Raw genomic sequence first — 18511 nt, 5'->3', positions numbered from 1 at the left:
TCTCTACATCTATGATCCCTTCATTTTTAACTATGGCATACTTTACTGAACAGAAACCTTCATCTCAATGGGTAATATTTAGAATGTGTAATCTAACCATACAATCAAATTAGTAATTGACAAAAGACCAGTCTTTACCGCCTGCCTCAAAAACGCAAGGTCCTGAGTTTGGTCCCTAGTACAAAAAAAAAAAGGACTAATCTTTAAAAATCTCAGATTTTAAAAATAAATAACAACGGAGTATGTTGGCACATGCCTGTAATCCCAGCACTCAGGAGGCTGAGGCAGGAGGATCAAGTTTGAGACCAGCCTGGGCTACATAATGAATTCAAGGCCAGCCTCAACTACACAGCAAGACCTTGTCTCAAAAACAAAACAAAACAAAATCCCCAAACAAACAAAAACCAAAAATAAGTAATAAACCCTTGTGTTTAAAAAGAGAATTATTAGGGCAATTAGGATGTACTTGGAATTGAAAGAGAATGAACACATTACCAAGCAAAAGTTGTGGGACACAGTTAAATTGACAGTTACAGAAAATTTACAGCATTAAATACAAGAAAAATAAGTTTTCAAACAAATGAGTTAGGCATTATCTAAAAAACGTTTTAGAGAGGAGCAACTGAGCAAACCTTAGAGACACAGGATAGTAGAAGATAGTAAAAAAAAGTAAGAAAAAACCAGAAGAGAAAATAGCACTACATATTAACCTGATAAAAACCTTTTTTTAAAAAAAAAAGATTGTTAAAATTCTAACAGAATTAGTCATTTAAGAAAACATTAAAAGGGCTGAGGATTTAGCTCAGTGGTTCTTCCATCTGCCTTGCAAGCGCAAGGTCGCAAGTTAGATCTCCGGTATTAAAAAGAAAAGAAAACATCAAAAATTGCAAATAAAGCCAGGGAGCAAATTTTCTGTAAAGGGCAAAGTAGTAAATATTGTACATGGTCTCTGGCAATTAATAAATTTTTCAGTCGTGGTAAAAAACAAGATATAATCCCTAAAGGAATGGGCATGTTGTATTCCAATAAAACTTCATGAACATATAACCATGAATTTCATATATTTCATATGCCACAAAATGATATTCTCCTTTTGATTTTTTTCCAAACAATTGAAAAAACAACCAAAAACTATTCCAGCACTCTGGGAGGCTGATGCAGAAGAATCACGAGTTGGAGCTCAGCTTTGCAACTCAGTGACTTAGTGAGGCCTTGTCTCAAAATTTTAAAAAGACAAAAAAAAGGGAGGGGGATGTAGCTTGTTGCTCCCTGGGTTCAACCCTCAGCACTCTAGGGGTGGGGTGGGGGTGGGGAAAAAGAAAGAAAAGTAAAAGTAAAATCTTGTTTTGTTTTCTGGTACTGGGGATTGGAGATTGAACGCAGGGCCTTCACACAGTTGGCCGGGCTGGGCTTTAATTTGAGATCCTCCTGTCTCAGCCTCCCACAGTGCATGCACCATCGCACATGATCTCTCTAGTTTTGTTGTTTTTATTTATTTTTTAAAAAAATTTTTTGAGATAGAATCTCCCTATGTAAGAAGCTGGCCTTGAACTCACTAGTCATTACGTAACCTAGACTGGCCTCTCGGGAACTCCTGGTGTTCCTCCTGCCTCAGCCTCCAGAGTGCTAGGGTTACAAGCCTGCACCACTAGGCCTGGCTAAGGCTCTAGACCTATGATGGCTCAAACTCCTTCTAGGGTCCTAGGGGTATCTCCGCTGCGCTTGCCCCTCAGCCTGACACCTGCCCCAGCAATTGCCACAAGGGGCGACAATGCGCGCGCATGCGCCAACCCGCGGACCAAGCACCCGCACCTGGCAGCCAATCAGACCGTCCTGGACGCGCGTGCGGAGGCCCGGGGGTTGCCTGCTGCGCTTGGGACCTGAGGAGGCGGCGTGGCCGCGGGCTCTGCCCCGGGAGCGCCTCCCGGCCAGTGCGTCGCCGGCAGTTCGCCAAAGCCGCGGGTCGGACAGGTAAGAGCGGGGGCGTGGCGTGACCCTGATTCTCTCAGCGGAGGCGGGAGTCCGCGGCCGCAGCACCCAGCGCTCGGACAGCCCCTCTGCCGGCCCTGGCGGCCTCGGGCGCTGCTGTCCTAGCAAGGGCGCGAGCCCCGCGCCCCTCTCATCCGCGTCCCTGATCTCAGCGCCACTTTACGTTCCTCCCCTACCGGACTCCCGTCCCCCAGCACCCGGAGCCGTGGGCCTGGGAAAGGGCCCAGCCCTGGTCCCCCAAACCCCCCGCCCCCGCATGGTCTCTGGTGGCGCTCAGTAGTTAAAAACAAAACAAAACAAAAAAACCCTTAGAGCAGTTTTGTAACTGCAACACCCCTACTCCATTCTGGATAGCTTGCAGGCTCCTAACCCTTAAGGCGTTTAAAGCACTTCAGGATTTACGTATTGGTTTCTCATATCGCAGCACCTTATTTTCCTTATTTGTGAGCTTTCTTGGACCCTAGTGACGTGTCGTGTCCCCCCCCCTCCCCGCCCCGGGCCATTTTTGATTTGGGTAATGCGCAGCTGGGGCCTTTACTGAGGTAGGGTAAGTTGGAGGGATGGTTTTGGAAGAAAGGGACTCAGTTCTCTCTTTTGGTTAAGTGTGAGGTAGTTAATAAACATCCAAATGGCAGTGTTAGGGTGCAGGATAGAGTTTTATTCTTTTAACATGTAAATAACCCGAATCCTTTTCTCTCTGCTTACCTCAAGGATGTGACCTCCTGGTGGGAATATCTCAAGATCAAATTTTCAGTATAAGGCCAAGGTAAGAAGAGGGGTCTCTATAATAGGGATCAAGTGGATCTTTTCCCCTTCAGCTTTTTTTTTTTGTCTTGTGCTAAAACATTACTGTTTAGCATTCCCTGAGGGAATTTCAATGTGTATGATAAATTCAGGCCATTTGTTTAAATAATGCCTCCCCCTTCAGTTTTGAAGATTAAACCTAAGGTTTTCTCATTGAGCTATATCACCAACCCTTTTGTTGTTTTTTTCTTTTGAGACAGGCGTTTACCAGGTCCCTAAATTGTCTTTAGGATCCTCCTGCATCAGCCTCCCAGAGTACCGGGGTTACAGTTGTGTGCCACCATGTCCCGCCATTTAAATAATTCTTGAGCTGTTTAAATTGCTTTCTGCTACAAAGGAAAATGAGGTGGTGGTGGGATTCTTTCACCTAATATCTTGGGGGACAAAAAGCATCATGGATGTTAATTGAAGCTGACTTCAGACTAAAGTGACTTGATACACATAAGCTAAGATTTCAGCTAATGCATTAAGGTGGTTCATTTAGGGAAAAGTGTTTTTTAAACTAAGTTTAGTTTGTTCAAACCCCCCACCCCACCCCTTGTAGTACTGGAGATTGAACCTAGGGCTTTTGCACTCAGCTGCATTCCCAGATCTTTTTAAAATTTGAGACAGGTCTTGCTGAGTCTATTAAATTGTCGAGGTTGTGCTCAAACTTGTGATCCTTCTATCTCAACCTCTCAGAGTTCTGAGTTTATAGGTATGTGTCATCAGGCCTGGCTTCTTGTACCTTTTTTCTAAAAGACTATTTCATGGGGTAATTGAATTTGACTAGACAGAGGAGAATTTTACTAGACATCTGAATTCATTCCATGTCAGTAGGTGAGACTGTAGGTAAATTCTATACCAGCAGTTTTGAATACAGCTCAGTAAGACCCATTGTATTATCTATTGCAGCAAACTGTCAGTATTTAGTGGCTTAAAATAAAAATCTTGATTACCTTATATTTTGCGAAGATGTGGAATCCAAAAATGGTTTAGCTGACTGGTTCCAGCTTAGGATCTCCCATGAGGTTACTTACAGTCAAGGTTTTGGCTGGATTGGTAGTTTCTGAAGGCATGGTGGGTTGGATGACTTGCTTTTAGTTGGTAACAGGCCCCAGTTGCCCACTTTGTGGGCCTTGCCATGGGGTGGCCCATGTCATAGCAATTGGCTTTCCTCTGAGTGATTTGAGAGAGCTTGCACCCAAGATGAAGCACTCTTCTTGGTTTTGGAAATCAAACCCAGGGGTGCTTTGCCACTGAGCTATAATTCCTAGCCTGCCCCTTCTCCTTTATTTTTAAATTTTGAGATAGGGTCTTGCTAAGTTACCCAGGGGGGACTTGAACTTGTGATCCTCCTGCCTCAGCTTCCCTCATTACTGGGATTACAGGCATGTACCACACCGCACGTGGCCAAGACCCCTTTTCAAATAAAGTAATATTATATAGGTTTTGGGAATTAGGACCTGATGTTTTAGGGGCCATTTTTCAACTTCCTGTACTCATTAATTTACTCCACTCAAGGTAATCACTAGTATATTTCTATCTCTGGATTTGCTTATTCTGGCCATTTTATTGAAATGGAGTCATATACAATAGAAGGTCTTTTGTGTCTGGCTTTATACACTTATATTTTCAGGGTACATTCATGTAGTACATATATTTACAGTTCATTTGTTTTTAGGATTGAATAATATTCATTGTGTGTATATACCAGTTATTCCATTCATCAGTTATTGTACATTGGATTGTTTGCACTTTGTGGATGTTACATGTAATGTTGCTGTGTGTGTTCATGTGCAAGTTTTCATGTTAATGTTTTCAGTTCTCTGGGGTATACCAAGGAAAGAAATTGGTAGTTTATATAGTAACTATTTAATTTTTGAGCAACTGCTGAATTGTTCTTCAGAGTAGCTCACCATTTTATATTGCAGTACCAGCAATATATGAGGGTTCCAGTTTCTTCATATCTTCTGCAACACTTGTTATTATTCTTCTTCTCAATTGTAGCCAACCTGCTGATGTGAAGTAATATCCCATTGTGATTTTGATTTTCATTTTCATTCTGTTTGTTTGTTTGTTTGTTTTTGTTTTTGGTACTGAGGATCAAACATGGGACCTTGCGCTTGCTAGGCAGGCGGTGGAACCACTGAGCTAAATCCCCGGCCCTGCATTTTCATAATGATTAATCATGTTAAGAAATATTTCGTGTGCTGATTGGTCATTCGTAGATATTTAGAGAAATGTCTACTGTCCATTTTTTAAAAACATAGTGAAAAAAACTTACTACACAAAATTAGTTTTAGCCTCCTCCCCTTCTTTTTTCAGTAATGAGGATTGAACCTGGGCCTTTCCATACTGAGCTTCATCCCCAGCCTCAGCCTCCCACTTCTATAAAAATTTTAAAATTTTGAGCCAGAGTCTTGCTATTACTAAGTTGTCTAGGCTGGGCTTGAATTTGCAATCCTTTTGCGTCAGCCTCCCAGAATGTTGCGATTACAGGCGTGTGCCACCACACTGGCTTTTTTAGCTCTTTTTTTTTTTCATTTTTGTAGTGGCAAAATTTATTTAAGAAAGCAAAAGTGAAGAGTGGGGGAGAATCTGGCTCTGCAGAGTGAGCTTGGCCGAGTAAAGAGAAAAAGAGGGTGAAAGCAAACATTGAAGTGTACACTCCATCTGAGAAATGTGGTGTGGGCTATCGTGAAAGTCATGCATGATAGCCTTAGCCATTTTCTTTTTTCTTTTTTTTTTGGTACCAAGGATCGAACTTGGGACCTTGCGCTTGTGCAGCAGGTGGTGGAACCACTGAGCTAAATCCTCTGCATGCCTTAGCCATTTTCAAGTGTATAGTTCAGTAATTTTAATTATTTACACAAATATGAAACAGATCTCTAGAACTTTTTCATCTTGCAGGACTGAAACTGTGTCCCTAAAACAGCAAAATTCCCTTTCACCCTTTTCCCTAACCTTTGGTAACCTCTGTTCTTTCTGTTCCTGTGAATTTGGCTATTTACCGCATGTAAGTATAGTCATATAGTATTTGTCTTTTTATGACTGGCTTATTTCATTTAGCATAATACCCCATGTTGTAGCACATGACAGGATGTCCTTCTTTTGTTAGGTTGAATAATATTCCATTGTGTGTATTTACCATGTTTTTTCAGTCATCTGTTGATGGGTATTTGGGTTACTTCCACCTCTTGGCTATTGTGAAGAGTCCTGCTGTGAACATGAGTTTGTTACTATCTCTTCTAGACCTTCTTTTCAGTTGTTTAGAATTTATACTTAGAAGTGAGATTGCTATATCATATGATAGTTTTATTTGGGGGGGGATCTTTCATACTGTCTTTCATAGTAGTTACACCATTTTACAGTCCAAAAACAGTGCCTGGGGATTTTAATTTCTCCAGTTCTTTGTCAAAAGTTACATTTTTTTACTTTATATTTTTCATTAGTACATGTTTGTCATACATATTTATCACATTCATCGTAGGGAATTTGTACCTGTACATGATGTATCTTGATTCTTTTTTTCCTATTCCTCTCCACTCCACTTCAACCCTTCTTCCCCTCCCCATTTACAAAAGCTTTGTTTCTATTTTTTTCCTTCTATACCAGTTATTTGTGCGCGCGCGTGTGTGTGTGTGTGTAATGTGCTACTAGAAATTGAACGTGGGGCCTTTGCACTGAGTTACATCCATAGCCTTATTTATTTATTTATTTATTTATTTCCTTTTTCTTTTTCTTTTTTTGAGTCAGGGTCTTCCAATGTAGTTCAGCCTGGCCTTGAACTCACTGTGTAGCCCAGGCTGGCCTCAAGCCTGTGGCAATACTCCTACCTCAGTGTCTTGAGTACTGGGATTATAGGCATGCACCACTGTGCCTGACTTATTTTTAATTTTGAGACAGGGTCTTGCTGTGTCACTAAGTTACCATGCTGGGTTTGAAATTGTGGTCCTCCTGCCTCAGCCTACTAGAGTGCTGGGATTATAAGTATATACCACCATTCCTGGCTATAATGATTTACTTTCATAAAAATGAACTAATCTTGCATTTCTTACATAAATCCCACTTGGTCACACTGAAGAATGCTTACAATATATTTCTGGATTCTGTTAGCATTTTTGGGGGGTAGATTTTTGCCTATGTATGTATGTATTTATTTATTTTGAGACAGGGTCTCACTATGTAGTTCAGGCTTAGCTTGAACTCACTGTATAGCCCAGACTGGCTTAGAATTCCCTGCTATCCTCCTGCCTCAGTCTGCTGAGTGCAGGGATTACAGGTGTGTGCCACCACACTCTGCCCTGCCTGCCTCTGTATTTGTAGGGTCTATAGCATATTTTTGAGATTTGTCTGCTTTTTGTATCAAAGTGTAGCACTACCTCATAGAGTAAGTTGGAAAGTTTTCTGTAATGATTTTTGGAGAAGTTTACGGAGGGTTGATTTTCATTCTTTTTTAAGCATTTGATAGGGACATACGCCCAGTGGTGGAATGCTTGCCTGGCATGCAGAGGGCCCTGAATTCCATACTTAGCACCTGAAACAAAAGTAAGCAAAACAACAAGAAACATTTAATAGAATCCACTAGGGCCATTTGATCTTGGACTTTTATTTGGGAAAGTTTTTTGTTTGTTTGTTTTACAGTACCAGGGATCGAACTCAGGACCTTGCACTTGCCAGGCTGGCACGGTATCACTGAACTACATCCCTGGCCCTGAGAAAGTTTTTAATTAGTAATTTGATCTCTTTGTTTTAGGCATGTTCATATTTTCTGTTTTCTTTTTTGAGTCCTGTAATTTGTTTCTTCTAGAATTTGTCTGTTTCATCTAGGTTATCTAATTTGTTGACATAGAATTGTTTATAGTATTCTTTCACAATTTTAATTTTTCCATGATAGTGTGGTATAGTATCTCATTTTTATTTTTAAAAAAATAATTTATTGAGGTCAGTGTCACAAAACCATTCATTTTAAAGTGAACAATTCAGTATATTCATTGTATTATGTATCTGTTGCATATAGTCTCAACACATTTCTATTATTCCAAGGTAAAATCCATTATTAAGCAGATTTTCTCCATTTTCGCTCCTTTTTCACCTGGCAACCATCAATCTTTGTTTAGCCTCTATGGATTTATATATTTTAGATATTTCCTATAAATGAAATTGTATAATGTGTGCCTCCTTTAATTTTATGTTTTCAGGGTTCATCCATGTTGTAGCACATATTAGTACTTTATTCCTTTTATGGATGAATAATTTTTTATTGTATGTATATAACATAATTTATGTATTCATTCATCGATGGACATTTGTATTATTGGTTGTTATGAATAGGTGCTGTATACATGTGTGTGCCTATACTTGTTTGAGTACGTGTTTTGTATTTTTTAAATATGTCTGGAAATGGATTTGCAAAGTCATATGGTAATTCTCTGTTCTTTCTTCTACATTTTAATTTATTTTTTCTTCTTTCTCATCCTTTTCCCTCTCCTCCTCCTCTTTTGATTTTTCCTTTATATTTATGTTTTTTTTAGGAACTACCAAACAATTTTCCACAGTAATATTCTGATCTTTGAAAGACTGTTTAATTTCCAGGATCTGAAAAACTTGATTTTGACAATTTTTGCTTTGGTTCTCTTTTCAATGAAAGAACAGCTACTTCTAGGTCCTTATTCCACTATTCCCACTGGTCTTACCCTGTTGCTGTGCATTTAAGAAATTGACTGTGTTATTTGGTTGTCTTTTTTTTTTGTAGTCTTCTGTAACAACCTCTGTTTAGGTCATTATCACTTGCCTGATAATTCCAAACCCTTTCTAAACCCTTTCTAAACACTCAACTTTAGTGAAAAAACTTGCCTTTGTTTTTTTAGTTAAATTGCCACGCTGCTCATACCTCCTTTGTAGATATCCTTTGACCGAGATTTTGCTCTTGAGGAGAAGGAAAAGAAAAAAGAAGCTGATTCTTTGTGTTGCTTGGGAGACAATCAGTGAAGGACTCTAAGCGTATTGTTGTTAGAAAAGCCTCCCCCAAACTATTGATTCCTTGGATGTGATCCTGGCTAAGGGCACTTATTCTTGTTCTGAATCCCAGGATTACAGAGCTCTCACATCTTGTGTAACAGTATACCTCAGTGGTGCCAAGGTTTGAAGAAAGTTGTATACTTACAGGTTTGAACATTTCTTAACCCTTCCTTCAGTCCATCTTTGTTTGTTGAATTTATTTCTAATTCTTTCTAGATAATTTTCCTCTTATGAATGTTTGAGTGCTTATCGTGTACTAGGTACTGCTCTGTATGCTTGAGAGATCAATGAACAAAATAGACAAAGATGGGAAAAACAAAACGAAAATCAAACTATAATAGAAGAAACAGTCCATTAGAGGAAGAAAGATAGTAAATATAATAAATACATAAATCTTGTGGTGAAATATAAGGTGATACTATGAAATGGAGAAAAATGGAACAGTTATGGGATTGAAAGTGGAAGTTGGGGAGATAGTTGTAATTTTATGGTTTTTGTTTGAGGAGAAAAAAATTTATTATCAAATATTTGTTCAGGTGGCTGTGTCTTTCAGGGTTAGTACAACTTCTTACTCAAGAAGCCTAGTCTTTTGAGCAGAAAAGCCCACTATCACATTTAACAAGGTCTTGGATACTTTAAAACCTTAAATTACGAATTGTAAAAATTACAAATTTGTAAAATTATAAATTAGTTGTACTTATTTATTTATTTATTGGTACGGGGGATCGAACTTGGGACCTTGTACTTGCGAGGCAGGCAGCGGAACCACAGAGCTAAATCCCTGACCCAATTAGTTGTAATTTTAGATAGGGTAGTCAGGGTAAGTCTCATGGAGAAGGAAAATTTGGAGGTGGCCCTGAAGGAGATAAATTGTCCCTGTATTAGCCATGGGACAAGAATGTCAGACAGACTCTGAAGGAGCAGGAAGGAAGAATGCCACAGTGGCTGGGATGGAGTCAGTGAAGGCTAGAATAGTGGGAGAAGAGGTGAGAGAGAATAAAAATGGGTAGCATGGTAAGGATCTATAAATTCTTGATGCAATGTATAGAAATGGTCATCCCTTGGTTTAATAGTTGCTCCCTTCATAACCTCTTAGGCTAGTATTGACTGTTTTATGCTGTTCTACACCTTGAGCTTATTTATGAAAAAGTATTAGAAATATTTATGAAAAATATTTATTTGTTAGTTTATTTATTTATTTTTGCAGTGCTGGGGGTTAAACCTAGCTTCCCCATTTTTTAGTACCGGGGATTGAACTTGGGACCTTGTGCTTGAGAGGCAGGAGATGGAACCACTGAGCTAAATTCCTGGCCCATAAACCTAGCTTCCTTAAGTATACTATGCACATGTTCTACTAATGGGCTATGTCCTCTCCTGAAAAATATTTTTGTTTTACTTAGTTCCCCTGGGTTGGAATGCAAATGTTTCCGTGATTTCTATGGAGCTACCATTTTCCCCAATGGCCTGTGTTTGATGGGCATTAAATTAAGGCAGCACATACATATCACTACTGGTGAGGAAGGACTAAAGTGTTGTGGAGAGAGAGTGAATGAGGAAGTAGGGCAGGAATTTGAAGGAGTGGCAGTGGGACTAAGTGAGTGATAGGCAAGAGAAACCAGAGGCCTGCTGTTGGCCTGAGATCTAACCTCAGAAGTTACTCAAGAAAGACTGATGCCTGAAAAAAGCTGGTTTGTGGCTATCACAGAGTTCCACTTAGAGTGGTCATTGTTTGAATGCACAGGAATAACCTGGGAGGTCGATCGTCATCCACTGACTGCACAGCTGTCTTTGAAATAAAACCTTCTCATTGACTCTTCTTATGGCCCTTAATGACTTCCTTGGTAGGGGTATAAATTGATTTTGATCTAGTAAATTTTTGTGTGTCCTACCTCTTTACCCCATTATCTCAAGATTCTGGTTAATTTGACATTAAGAGTTGATTCATCCATTGATGGACATTTTGGAGAAGAGGCTTTGGATATCTAGAGAAGTAATGAAAAAATCCTTGGTCAAATGATTTATTTTTTTTTAATTTTATTTTTTGAGATAGGGTCTTACTCTATAGCTCAGTTCAGGCTGGCCTTGAACTCAGGATAATCCTCCTGCCTCAGCCTCCTGAGTGCTAGTATTACAGGTGTGTGCCGCCACGCCCAGCTTCAAATGATATTCTGCTGAGTGAATTTATTTATACAGTTTACTAGCTTTATTCCTGATTGATTGATTGATTTTGAGACAGGGTCTTTCTATGTAGTTTGGGCTGGCTTTGAACTCACTATGTTGCTCAGGCTGCCCTCATGCTCATGGCAGTCTGCCTGCCTCAGTTTCCCAAGTGCTGAGAATGCAGGTGTGCACCACCACAGCCAGCTGTTATTCTACTTTTCGTTACTCATCTTGAATAACTGGTTGCATTAAGAGTATGGACAGCAGCCAAAAATCCAACCAAGATCAGCTGGATGAAAGTTCAGCAATGTTATTGGAATCCAGTTTTTTTTTAAAAAAAAAAAAATAAGCGATAGGAATTCAACTTATTGTTGGAGGCTGAGAGTCTACCATCAATTTGTTAACGAGTGAGAATTCTCTTCTGGCTGGTAGTCAGCTGACCTCTCTCTGTGTCTTCATGTAGGCTGGGGTGGGCCAGAGGGGAAGCAAGGTCTGTCATCTCTTTTTATAAGCACACTAATTTAATCACGAGGGCCTCACCCTCGAGACCGCATCTGAACCTGATTACCTCCCAAAGGCCACATCTCCAAATGCCATCATCTTGGAGGTTTATGGCTTCAACATACAAATTTTGAGGGCAGGACACAGTTCATTCCATACTATTATCTAAAATATATTTTCTAGAGTTAGAAGAATCATTTAACATCATCTGGAAATAGTGGAACAATATGATTACATTGGTATTTTAAGATTCATTTCATGATGATGTGGTAGTAATTTGGAGAACAGAAAAGTGAGAACAATTTGGAGTTTAGTACAGATGTATAGGTATAAAATGGACCTGATCCTAGAAGGTGGTGCTGATGTAGAGGTAGGGGCTTAGTAGGAGTAGAAATAAAAGATGGTTAGAATGAGCAATACTTTATAATTTATTTAGAATTACTTACAAGGGACTGTGACTTAATTTGATAAGTGGAAGAGACTTGAACAAGTTTTTTAAAAAAGAAAAATGAATGCAGGGGATTTAGCTCAGTGGTTCCGCCACCTGCCTTGCAAGCAGGAGGACCAGAGTTCAATCCCTGGTACCAAAAATAAATAAAGAAAAGTGAAGAAAAAGTGAATCCAATGAGCCACTTTAATGCATTTTTAGGGTCTAAGCAATAGCACCTTTATCAGAAACAGAGATGCATTAAGTCACAGTTCTGTTGGAGAGATAATAGAACTAGAATTTAGGAATCATGCATTTTAGGGTTATCTGCAAAACTTCCAGTAGTATAAAACTTTTGGGGCTTTAAAATATATCCTCAGATATATCTGATGGCCATATTCTTAACGTTATCTTTTGACTTTATGGTATCAGAGAATATTAACAATTTTAATTTAGAATTTCTTCTTTAGAGAGAAGGCATACATAATAGAATACCTAGAATGTCATTACTAAAACATGGAATTGGTTTAGGAAGGTTTGATTTGGGTAGAGGTTTGTCTTAGTTACGTTTTACCCGATGATCAAAGTTAAGGGAGGAAAGGTTTATGTAGCTCACAGTTTGTAGAGATTTGTCCATAATTGGCTGGTTCCAAGGAAGGATGGCATTGCAGAGGAGAAACAGTTTGTGTCGAGCAGAAGGTAGCAAAGCAGCAAGGGATCTTAACAGCATCTTTCTGCCCCTTTTATGTTGTATCTAAGCTACCAGGATTAGGATGGTGCCAGACCAGTCACCGGACTGATTTAGTAATCACACGCCCTTAATCCCAGCATCACACACTCTGGATTTAGCCACCTCTGAAAAAGCCCGACTATGACTATGAGTCTTTAGGGGGACATCTAGACACAAGCCATAATAAAGGTTCTTCCTTGGGACACCTGGTAAAGCCTGGAGGCATTTTTGGTTGTCACAACTGGGGGATTGCAACTGGTGATAAAGTGAATCCAGTGTAAAGGAAAGACGTCAAGATACCCCTAAGCATCCTGCTATGTACCTGAAAGCTACCCACATAAAAAACTACCTGGTTTAAAATGTCGGAAGTGCTTAAGTTGAGAAACACTTGGCTAGTGTGATATTTATTATCTTGGGGTTTGGCAATTGAATATAGACAGATTAAACCTATGTTAGTTGACTCCAAAGACCAGTGTTTTCAGATTTGCTTCACTTTTTTCAGACATTGCATATAGACCATTTACTTGATCTCCCCCCCCACCCCCTTTACTGGTACTGGAAATTGAACCCAGGGCCTATGCACTGAGCTACATTGTCAAGTCTTTTTCATTTTGAGACAAGGTCTCACTAAATTGCTAAATTGTCCAGACTGCTCGAACTTGTAGTCTTCCTTCCTCAGCCTCCCAGAATGCTAGGTTTATAGGTGTGTACCACAGTGGGCTGGCTTTGATCTTATTTTTGTTGTTATTTTTTTGTTTTTTCGAGACAGTCTTGCTGTGTAGTTCAGGTTGGTCTAGAAATCACTATGTAGGCCAGACTGGCCTCAAACTCACAGTGATCTTCCTCTCTCAGCCTTCTGAGTGCTGGGATTACAGGGGTGTGCCACCATGCCTGGCTGATCTGAATTTTGAAGTTTTAAATCATACTGTTTTTTTACATACCAGACTGTAAGCTTCATGCATTCCCCACTCTCTACTTAGTACCTGACCTTACTCTACTTACTCTCTACATAGTACCTGACCAGTGTTAACAAACAAAATATATAGTAAGTGAGGAAAATAATAATTTTATTGTTTAATATTTTTAGTTGACTTCTAAAGTGATATAAGAATAAATAATATCTGTATGTTCTAAAATGTAATACTGATATTCTAATTAAAATGAATTTAATCTTTATAGATTGGGTTATCTGGTTAGAAGAGTCCAGTTGGGCTACAATGATTATTGACATGTTTTCAGAAATCAGTGAGTTATGGACCATGGTTCAAAGTGCTTACATTTTGTTCACTTCAGACCAGTGTTTTTCAGACCACTTGTAGTGACTCATTAATGAGTCTTGATTTTGTGGATCACGGTCAATTTAAGAAAAATGAAGTAGAAAATACTAGAATTTATCAAATGTAGCAAAGGCAGTTGTTATTTATATATAATGTCTGGCATAGTTTGATTTTTTTTTCCCCTTTTTGATACTGGGAATTGAACCCGGGGTCTTCATACTGGGCTACATTCCCAATCTTGTTTTTAAATTTGAGATGGAATCTTGCTAAGACTCACGAAATTGAGAAGGCTGGGCTTAAACTTGTGATCCTCCTGGTTTAGCCTCCCAGAGTGTTGGAATTATGGGCATGCACCACTATGCCAAGCCTGGTCAAAACTGTTTGTGAAAAAAGCTAGCAACCTTAAATCTTCTAATAGCCTACAGAATTTCTGGTAAGAGTAAATAATAGAAACCATAGAAATATTGAAGTATAATCAGTTTTATAAATACAGGCTCTTACTAGTGAAAGTTGTAATTTATTAGATTATTCAACAAATTCTATATTTGGCGAGCATCTGTGTTGTGCAGGCACTATTCTTTGTCAATAAAAGATATAGTCCTTGCCCCTTGGAATTTATCTTGTACTGAATGGACAAGAAAGAATCAAGATAAATGAGTTAAGTTTATAATGTGATAAATGGTTATATGACTTGAAGGTGAAAGAAAGAGGAATGAGATTGATAATACAAATTAGAGGTTGGCTGAAATATTTGAGGATAACCCTGAGAAGGGTGCTTGGAACAACAGAGTCCTGAAAGTGGTGAGGAGCCGGCCATGTAGGTATCTGGGCATATAGGTAGAAACAGCAAATACAAGGGTCCTAAGCAAGGTAAAGGGTTTTAGTGTGCTCATAAAATAGCGAGGGAATCGGGCATGGTGCTGCATGCTTGTAATCCCAGCATTTGTGAGGTTGAGGCAGGAGGATTGCTGCAAGTTCAAGGCCACCCTGGGCTACATAGTGAGTTCAAGGCTAGCCTGAACTACAATAGTCAGACTGTCTCAAAAAACCAAAAATCAAAACAAAGAAACAAAACTGAAATACACTTAAAAGTAAAAATCTTGCTAAAGAAGATATAGTCTGTGGCAGACTGAGGATTCCCGTTTAATCTCCAACTTCAAAGCCCATGTTTTTAAACACTGCACTGTGCTGTCTTTGTAAAAATACTTGTCCTTTCCATATGATTTGACCTTGATTAATTGCTAGAGGATTTTTTTCGAGTGCAAGAGATTATAATCAGTTTAGGGCAAAGCTGTGAAACTCATTCTGGATCACAGAAACTATTTTTTTAGCATAAATTTTAAGTTGCTATTTATTCTCCTTGAGTCTTAGCGTCTTTGTTTGTAAATTAAGGATGTTTATAATTACCTCAGAGTTTTGGAAAATTAAATAAGATAATGTATTTTTGTATATTTACTGATATGTAGTGTGTTTGTACTTAGGTGGCAGATGATATAAAGGAAGCACTGGACTTGTGGCCACACCATTCAAGAATAGAAAAATTAGAAAATGGAACAACCATGTTTGTTACGTGAAGAACTAGACCCAGAACCAGAACCACAAAAAAGCGCAAAAGAAACCAAACAAATGGATGATGAAGATACCGAACTCATCTTTGTTGGGGTGGAACATGTAAATAAAGATGCTGAGCTGATCTTTGTTGGAGTGACATCAAATGCAAAACCAGTTGTTTCAAACATTTTAAACAGAGTCACCCCAGGTTCGGGTTCAAGGAGAAAAAAGTGTGGTCGTCTCAGAAAAAATACTGCTCATAGATTGCAACCTACGAGTCATGTGGCCTCTCCATCAGAAACAGTGACTGTCTTGTCAGATTCTCCATCTGAATCAAGATCAACAGATAGTCCTATTATTATTGAACCTTTGCCTGAACCTGATTGTAAAAATAGTTCTTCACAAGTTGTGCCTAGTAGCTCTTCACAGTTAGGTTCTCCTTTGGTTGCATTAACAAGTTCATTGCATCATCCAGTAAAAACAGCACTTTCAGTAGGAGAAATGAATGAAAGTCAGTGTGTATCAAAGCGATGTTCTACTTCTGAAGTAAATATCATAAATTCTAAAAGTCCTAAACTCAGTAATGGAATAGTAGGAGGAATTTCTTCAGCTTTGTCTGCTTCAGATATTTCTCGTACAGTGAATCTTCAGCAAAGTATACCCTCAAATGATGTTCATACCTCATTAAGCCATGTTCAGAATATAGCACCTTTTCCAGCAGCTTTTCCAAAGGACAGTGTCCATTTCAGGCCTACAAATGTAAATCCTGATATGGAAAATGGACTGGCAAAAATTGCAAGTCCAACAAGTCAAAACAAGACCTTTGATCCCAAGACAGGAACTCTGATCCTGTTACTTAGTGACTTTTACTATGGACAGCATAAAGGAGATGAGCAGCCAGAACAGAAGACTCACTCAACCTTTAAATGCCTCAGCTGCTTGAAAGTTCTGAAAAATGTTAAGTTTATGAATCACATGAAGCACCATTTCGAACTTGAGAAGCAGAGAGGTGACAGCTGGGAAAACCACACCACCTGCCAGCACTGCTATCGGCAGTTTCCTACTCCCTTCCAGCTGCAACGTCACATTGCAAGTGTACACACTACTCAGGAGGAGCCTTTTGCTATCTGTAAAATCTGTGAGTTGTCATTTGAAACAGATCAGGTTCTCTTACAACACATGAAGGACAATCATAAACCTGGAGAAATGCCCTATGTGTGCCAGCTTTGCAATTATAGATCATCGGCCTTTGGTGATGTGGAAACACATTTTAGAATATGCCATGAAAACACTAAGAATTTACTGTGTCTGTTTTGTCTCAAAATTTTCAAAACTGCAGCACCATATGTATGTCATTATAGGCGACACTGGGCAAAGAGTATTCACCAGTGTTCTAAATGTCGGCTTCAGTTTTTAACTTTTAAGGAGAAAATGGAACATAAGACCCGGTGTCATCAGATGTTTAAGAAGCCTGAGCAACTAGAAGGATTGCCTCCTGAAACGAAAATTGTTATTCAGGTGTCACTGGGACCTAGTCAACCAGACTCAGTGAAAGTAGCATCTATTACTGTGAGCACAATTGAGCCTGAACCATCTCCCCGCAAGTCTAAAAGCAGAATTCCAAAAAAACCCCATTAATTTTAGTTCTGTTAAACAAAAACAGGTTTCGATCCAAAGCAAAAACCCCTGTAAAAACAAAAATATAAATCATCCATTATTCAGTAGCACCAAAAATAACGAAACAAATGAGATTTTTAGAAAAATTTAGTTTTTGGTTTTTTGAGACAGGGTCTTACTGTGAACTCACTGTGTAGCCCAGGTTGCCCTTGAACTCACAGTGATCCTTCTGGCACAGCCTGCCAAGGAGGATAATGCAGTTTTGTTTTGTGGTTTTTTTTTTCTTTGGTGTTGGGGATAAACCCAGGACTTCACATGTTTGAGAAGTGCTCTGCTACTGAGCCACATTCTTGGCTACTACAGTATTGTTCAATATGAATTTTGTGGTATTTGTTACTTAAAATATATTACCTGGTTTTCATATTAACTGTCTGATTGAATACATGAAAGATGTTTGTGTGTATGTTTGAGAGAAAACAAAAGGGGAAAATTATTTATTATTGGGTATTCGTATTACTCTTAACCTTGAAAACTTTTATATACAGAATTTGTAATTTTTAAAATGTTTAATTTTATTTTTCATTGTTTTCCTTCTATTAGAGTTTTTAAAAAAATAAATTCAGAATGGCTTTGTTATGTCCTGGCCCTTGAACTCCCAGAAGTGCCTCTGTGGTGCTGCCATAAAATAACTCCGTTCCAAAATCTTGTATGTGGACTTGAAGAAGCTATGGCATGAATGGAAACCAGGAGGGCAGAGGTTAAGGAAGGAAGAACAGTGGTTCCTTGTCCCACTTAATGATAAGAACACATTTACTCCAATGTTGGGGCCAAGGTAGAAAGAAAACTGCCTTAGAGTATTTTTGCTTAACAAAAGTACAACCAGGGAAGCAAAACGATTCTAACAAAATGCCTGGATTTGTTAAAAGTACTCCTGCAGACTTAAACAGCTACTGTGTTTCCTTGGCTTCATATGAAGAAGCAGCAGCAATTCTGTTGAGTGGTCTAAAGGGAAATTGGACTCATTCTCTCTCCTTTCCCTTCTGGCTAGCCATTAGCAGATAGCTGGGTATGAAGTGGCTATACATATACCAGCAAAGCATGTTACATTTCCCAAAAGAAGGAAGCTCTGGTATCCAGAGTTTAAATTGTACTGGACTCATAATTTTAACTGAAAAGGGCCAAACAAATGGTATCTTCTGGTTAATGGACTGGGCTAAATTTAGTTCTCCCACTGTTAAGCTAGAGTGGGGGCTTGTCCAAGAACAGGGTACAGTAGACAAAAATAGCCCAGAATACTGGTTAAAATTAAGTCCATTGCAGAACTTTTACTTCTATTTTTTAGTACATGTGCATCTTACCCTAGTTGAACACAAAATGTATGGAGTTTTGTATCTTGCCCTGGACATGAGTGTACAGTTAATAGTTTAATAGTTTTTCTTTTGTGTATGTATA

The 18511-nt window shown here is 38.9% G+C and overlaps 1 protein-coding gene and 1 gene segment (V, D, J or C); one reads left to right on the top strand and one right to left on the bottom strand.

The window, feature by feature from the left end:
• Positions 1 to 18511, bottom strand: part of LOC106009314 (Ig lambda-1 chain V regions MOPC 104E/RPC20/J558/S104-like) — a 505149-nt gene that overhangs the window by 431913 nt on the left and 54725 nt on the right.
• On the top strand, positions 1852 to 17369 carry Znf280b (zinc finger protein 280B). Its single transcript, XM_004843525.3, has 3 exons — positions 1852 to 1971; positions 2701 to 2755; positions 15373 to 17369. The coding sequence occupies exon 3, from the start codon at positions 15440 to 15442 to the stop codon at positions 17078 to 17080; it is 1641 nt and encodes a 546-aa protein (XP_004843582.2). The 5' UTR covers positions 1852 to 1971; positions 2701 to 2755; positions 15373 to 15439; the 3' UTR covers positions 17081 to 17369.

Source organism: Heterocephalus glaber, unplaced genomic scaffold, assembly GCF_053883595.1.
Source record: "Heterocephalus glaber isolate CG9 unplaced genomic scaffold, H.glaber_assembly_v1.0 deba00001687, whole genome shotgun sequence".
Taxonomy (NCBI): Eukaryota; Metazoa; Chordata; class Mammalia; order Rodentia; family Bathyergidae; genus Heterocephalus; species Heterocephalus glaber.
This window is presented reverse-complemented; position numbering and strand designations above follow the sequence as displayed.